Source organism: Acanthisitta chloris, unplaced genomic scaffold (genome assembly GCF_000695815.1).
Source record: "Acanthisitta chloris isolate BGI_N310 unplaced genomic scaffold, ASM69581v1 scaffold13813, whole genome shotgun sequence".
NCBI classification, from domain to species: Eukaryota; Metazoa; Chordata; class Aves; order Passeriformes; family Acanthisittidae; genus Acanthisitta; species Acanthisitta chloris.
In genome coordinates, this window is record NW_008664362.1 from 1 (window position 1) to 5,472 (window position 5,472).

Here is a 5,472-nt window from a genome sequence, read left to right on the forward strand (position 1 = left end):
TGCAGCGTGTGCTTGTGTGTGAGTGTGCGTGTGAACACGCATTGATTGTGTGTGTGTGTGTCCTTGTGCATACATGAGCACACAGTGAGGATTTGGGGGGGGGTGAGTGTGCCCACACAAGTGTGGGTGCCCCTGGGTGTAGGTGTGCCCCCTGTGTGTATGTGTGCATGAGCATGTCTCTGTCCTTAGGGGGTTTCATGATTGTCTGTGTGTGCATCTGGACGCATGAACGTGCACAGATATGTGCCCCTGTATGTGCCTGCACCCACATGAACATGCTCAGGTGTGTGTACACACACACATGTCCCTATGTGTCCCTGCACACACATGGGAGGGTGTCTGTGTGCAGGTGTGTGGCTGTGCCTTCTGTGTACGCACACATGTACACACACATGTGCAGTTGTGTGCACACCTCTGTGTCTGTGTGTGCAATTTTGTGTGTGTGTGTGTGTTTGGGGAGTGCCATCCTGCCCCTCACCCCCTCATCCCACAGCTCTGTGTCTCCTGACCCCACTCTGGGTCACCCTGAGGTGCAGTACCATGGCCAGAGGGGACTCTGAGCTCCCCATTGCTGCTAGAGGGCCCAGAGAGGGCCCACGGCCACACTGGGCGAGTGTGACAGCACCCAAATCATTCCAAGATGGTGCAGCTCCTACTCCAGTCTGGACATTCTCCTGGGAGCATGAATCCCACAACCCTCAGGAAGCTCCCACCAGTGCTGGTACTGTCCTGGTGGAGGATGCCCACTCTGCCCTGGACTGCCCATGGCCTCGTCCCTCTTTCCCCAGCCCCACGGCCTCTCCTGCTGCTCTGTGTTGGGCCTTGGAGTCACTCTGAGTTTTCCCAGGACAGGCAAAGGTTGGCCAGATGGGCCCAGCCCATGGATCCCACTGTGCCTGTGGCCAGGACACACCTGGAAGTGCTGAGATGATATCCGTGAATTATGAGATGCCCACGTGCATCCGCTCACACACACCCCAGTGCCCACGTCCCTGTCCCCAGCGTCTCTCCTCTCTGGTTGCAGGTGACCAGGATGCTGTGCCATGGGAAGCCCTGGAGGTCTATGTGCAAGGGACTGGTCCTGGGGACCCTCTTGACCAGCTTCATGTTGCTGCTCTACTCCTACGCAGGACCCCCACTGCAAGTCAGCGTCACTGAGTGAGTCTGGGGTCCCTGGGGGCCCCCACATGTCCCCCACAGCTTGGCCACCCCAATCCACATTTGGCCACCCCAATCCACATGGGGAACCCGCAACTGGAAATGGTCTTGGGACTTTCTGGGCTCTGGGGGCTTCACACCAAGATGTCCCTTCCTGCTGGAGGCTGCACCCTTAGGTGAGGGGAAGGAGGACTTCAACTCTGGGGGGGGCTGGGGATGTTCATCCTGAGGGTACTCCCTCCTCCTGGATGAAAAGAGAAGCAAAGAGGGAAGAGAAGAGGGAAGTATGGAGAGGAGGAGAGGAGGGGAGGGAAGGGGAGGAGAGGAGAGGAGAGGAGAGGAGAAAGAGACTAAGAGAACAGAAAAGGGAGTCTTGGATTCTTTCACTGCCAGAACTTTGCAGGGTTCAGCTCCTGATCTTGCTTCCTGTCATCAAATTTATCTCCAAGCTTATAAACAAGACTCATGTGCATGTGCCTGCTGAGTGTGCCTGGTGCCAGCCTGTGCTGTCGGTTGGGATCGTTATCAAGGATCAGCTTGGCGAGTTCATTATGGGTGTCCAAAGTCACCTGACACTCTGGGCTCTGTTCCTTGTTCCAGGCAGCTCAGATAACACCCCTTGTGTCCTCTTGTACTCCCTGGGAGCCATGAGCTCATCTTCAGGACTTGCCTCTGTAATGATTTCCCTCTTTGCTGAGGGCTGGATCCTCCATGGATGCCATGAGGGCTTGAGAACTCCCAGACCTCCTCTATGGATCCTACAAGGGGTTGAGAGCTTCCAGGCCTCCTCCATGGATCCTACAAGGAGCTGAAAGCTTCCAAACCTCCTTCATTAATCCTGTGAAGGATTGAGAGCTCCCAGATCCCATAAGAACATTATCAGCTCCTCTCATGGAGTTATGGCCATGTGCTCTTTGATGCACATCTCAGCATCACCTGCACCAGGACCACCACAGCCATGCCTGTGGGGAGGGGTGTTGGACCCCCTGCTTAGGCTGCAATGGTGCTGGTAGGGGCTGACCATCATAAAGACCCCTATAGCAGCACATCCTCATGGCTAGGGTTGTCCAGGGGTGAAGGAGCTTGGTTTGGTCACTCAGAGATGCATCTGATGTCAGGGAGTTCATGGGAGGGCTCTGCCCTGCTCAGCGAGGGGCTCCTGATGGGTGGGTGCCCTGCTCCTGCTGGGCTTGTGGCTGGGGATGAAGTGGGCTCTGCCTGAAGCTGGGCTTGTCTCCAATGGGGATTCTGGGGGTGTTGGGGCGACCACACATCTCCAGAACCTATTCCCAGGTCCAATACCCATCCCCAGATCTAGCACCTATTCCCATTTCTGGCATGCATTCCCAGGTCTAGCACTCATCCCCAGATCCAGAACCCATACTCAGGTCCAACACCCATCCCCAGATCCAGCATCTATTCCCATTTCCAACACTCATCCCCAGATCCAGCACCTGTTCCCAGGTCCAGCACCCATTCTCATTTCCAGCACCTATTACCAGGTCCAGCACTCATCCCCAGGTTCAACACCCCTTTCCACCACCCATCCCCAGATCCAGCTCTTCTAGGGTGGAATATGCCCAAGCCTTCACAGTGATCTGCCCTCACTTTGGTGTCCCATCTCTTCTCCCCTCAGGATCCCCGTCCCTTCTTCCTGCTCCTCCCGCCCATCCCCTGGGAAGGCTCTGTCTGTGTCCAATGGCACCGTCGGCCCCGTGGGACGCAGCTGCCGGCCCAAGCTTGACGTCATGTTCATGAAGACCCACAAGACAGCCAGCAGCACCATCCTCAACATCCTCTTCCGCTTCGGTGAGAAGCATCGCCTGAAATTCGCCTTCCCCAACGGCCGCAACGACTTCTACTACCCGTCGTACTTCGAGCGCAGCCAGGTGCAGCACTACCGCCCGGGGCTGTGCTTCAACATCATCTGCAACCACATGCGTTTCCACTACGAGGAGGTGCGCGAGCTGCTGCCGCCCGACGCCACCTTCGTCACGGTGCTGCGGGACCCTGCCGACCTCTTTGAGTCCTCTTTCCACTACTTCGGGCCCGTCATCCCGCTCACCTGGAAGATTCCAGGGGAGGACAAGCTGGCCGAGTTCCTGCGGGACCCCCGGCACTACTATGATCCCAACGGGTTCAACGCTCACTACCTCCAGAACCTTCTCTTCTTCGACTTTGGCTATGACAACAACATGGATGCTGACAGCCCACTGGTGGAGGAGCACATCCAGGAGATTGGCCGCCGCTTCCACCTCATCATGTTACTTGAGTACTTCGATGAGTCGCTGGTGCTGCTGAAGGATCTGCTGTGCTGGCAGCTGGAGGATGTCCTCTACTTCAAGCTCAACGCGCGGAAGGGCTCCCCCCTCTCCCGGTTGACCCCTGAGCTCTACGAGCAGGCGACTGCCTGGAACCTCATCGACTCCAAGCTCTACCGCTATTTCAATGCCACCTTCTGGCGTAAGGTGGAGGCCTATGGGAGGGAAAGGATGGCCAAGGATGTGGCTGAGCTGCAGCGGGAGAACGAGAAGATGAGGAGCATCTGCATCGATGGGGGACACGCTGTGGATGCTAGTGCCATCCAAGAGTCCTCCATGCAGCCCTGGCAGCCGCTGGGGGAGAAGACCATCCTGGGGTACAACTTGAAGAAGAAGATCAACAAGAAGCACCAGAAGCTGTGCCGCAAGATGCTGACGCCCGAAATCCAGTACCTGACTGACCTGGGGGCCAACCTCTGGATCACCAAACTGTGGAGCTACGTGCGGGACTTCCTCAAGTGGTAGGGGCTGGTGGGCACCCACCACGCCCCGGGGAAGAACCAGGTGCTTTAGTTTTAATTACTCATGGTTCTTTTGGTTTGGAGCTAGCTGGGGGCTCCAGCACTCGGGAACTTTTGGGGGGACCTTCCAACCCCTTCCTGCAGAGCCCCAGCTTGAGCAGGAGCTCCAGGGCGAGGAGAACAGACCCTCTGCCTCCACTCACGGGATCAAGGATTGAGGGTTCAGGGGTGGGTTTTTCCAGCAGGATCCACTTCTTGCTTCCCCGCGGAAAGGCTGGAGGAGGTATTTGTGAAGGACGTGGCCTTGTCACAGCGGGAGTGGGACATCCATCACCACATTGCTGGGGGCACACTGTGGGCTGGGTGGTGTGGGTAGGGAGGAGCTGGGACAGAAGATCCCCCTTGCCCAGGGAGGGTAGAGCTGCCCGCAGGGAACCCAGCCCTGCAGGGACTCCTCAGATCACTGTTTCCCTTGAGCCCTGATTTTGGGGTGTTGGAGCCTGCTGCCCCACTCCAGCCCATGGGTGTGATGAGTGCAGCACATTCTCAGCCCACCCACTGCAGGCTGTGACCTGGAGCCACCTGGAACCGTTTGGAGATTGGAAAACCCACCCCAAAAACACTGGCATTTATCACCAGGTCCATGTGGGCAAAGGGCACCCCCTCCTTGCCCTCCATCAGCCCAGTTAGAGGGCCCCATGGCCATAGTCCCCACACGGGAGGTCTCTGGGGTCTGGTGAGAACTGGTGTGGGGAGGAGATGGAGAGAGGTGTGTGATGGCCACCGTCCCAGTGATGCCATCCCCCAGACACAGCAGGGATGCCAAGGACAGGATCTATCCCCCAGGCATGGTGGGAATGCTGAGGGCAGGGTCCATACCCTGGACACAGCAGAGATGCCAAGGAAAGGGTCTGTCCCCTGGACATGGTGGGGATGCCAAGGGCAGGGTGCATTCCCTGGGCACGGTGGGGATGCCAAGGCATCTATCCCCCAGGCACAGCAGGGATGCCCAGGACAGGGTCTATCCTCTGAGCATGGTAGGGATGCTGAGGGAAGGTCCATCCACACCCTGCCATGGGGACAAACCTCGTGCGTCCCAGCTGGGCTGGATGACACTGCAATGCTTTGTCCTGCTGAGAGTGGCCCTGGCTGGGCATGGAGGTGGCACTGACAGCTGAGCCTCCCCTGCAGTGAAGGGACACCCCCAGCCCCTCACCTGTGTTTGGCTCCTTCTGTAAAGACCAGGAATAAAGAAACAATTCTACTTTTGTAAGATAATTGTATATTGGGCAGTTTTTAATATAAGGATGGTCCAGCTGGTCTCCTGCATCTCCTTCTTCTCTGGGATAGGATGGATGGGGTGGGGAAGTCCCAGGATGCTCTGCCAGTTCCTGCCCCTCCTGGGGGGTTGGCCTGCATCCCAGCTACTCAGCTGGCAGGTGACCATGGGACTTGCACCAGATCTTTTCCAGCCAAAGCACCAGTGGTGCCAGGGTGGACATACATCTGGACTCACCACGGGGGCCCCCAAC

At 57.5% G+C, this 5,472-nt stretch overlaps 1 protein-coding gene across 1 annotated transcript; it reads left to right on the forward strand.

Moving 5' to 3' along the window:
• The first annotated feature begins 1,033 nt into the window (after window positions 1–1,033).
• Window positions 1,034–3,944, forward strand: GAL3ST1 (galactose-3-O-sulfotransferase 1). The gene is made up of 2 exons (XM_009071324.1): window positions 1,034–1,158; window positions 2,795–3,944. Exons 1-2 carry the CDS (start codon window positions 1,034–1,036, stop codon window positions 3,942–3,944), a joined length of 1,275 nt encoding a protein of 424 aa, XP_009069572.1.
• The last annotated feature ends 1,528 nt before the right edge of the window (window positions 3,945–5,472 follow it).

What these genes read in the sequence shown, in the direction of transcription:
- GAL3ST1 (XM_009071324.1), top strand. Translation starts at nt 1,034, where the DNA reads ATGCTGTGCCATGGGAAGCCCTGGAGGTCTATGTGCAAGGGACTGGTC. An exon ending in CTGCAAGTCAGCGTCACTGA is followed by an intron (nt 1,159 to 2,794) that starts GTGAGTCTGGGG and finishes TTCTCCCCTCAG; the next exon opens with GATCCCCGTCCCTTCTTCCT.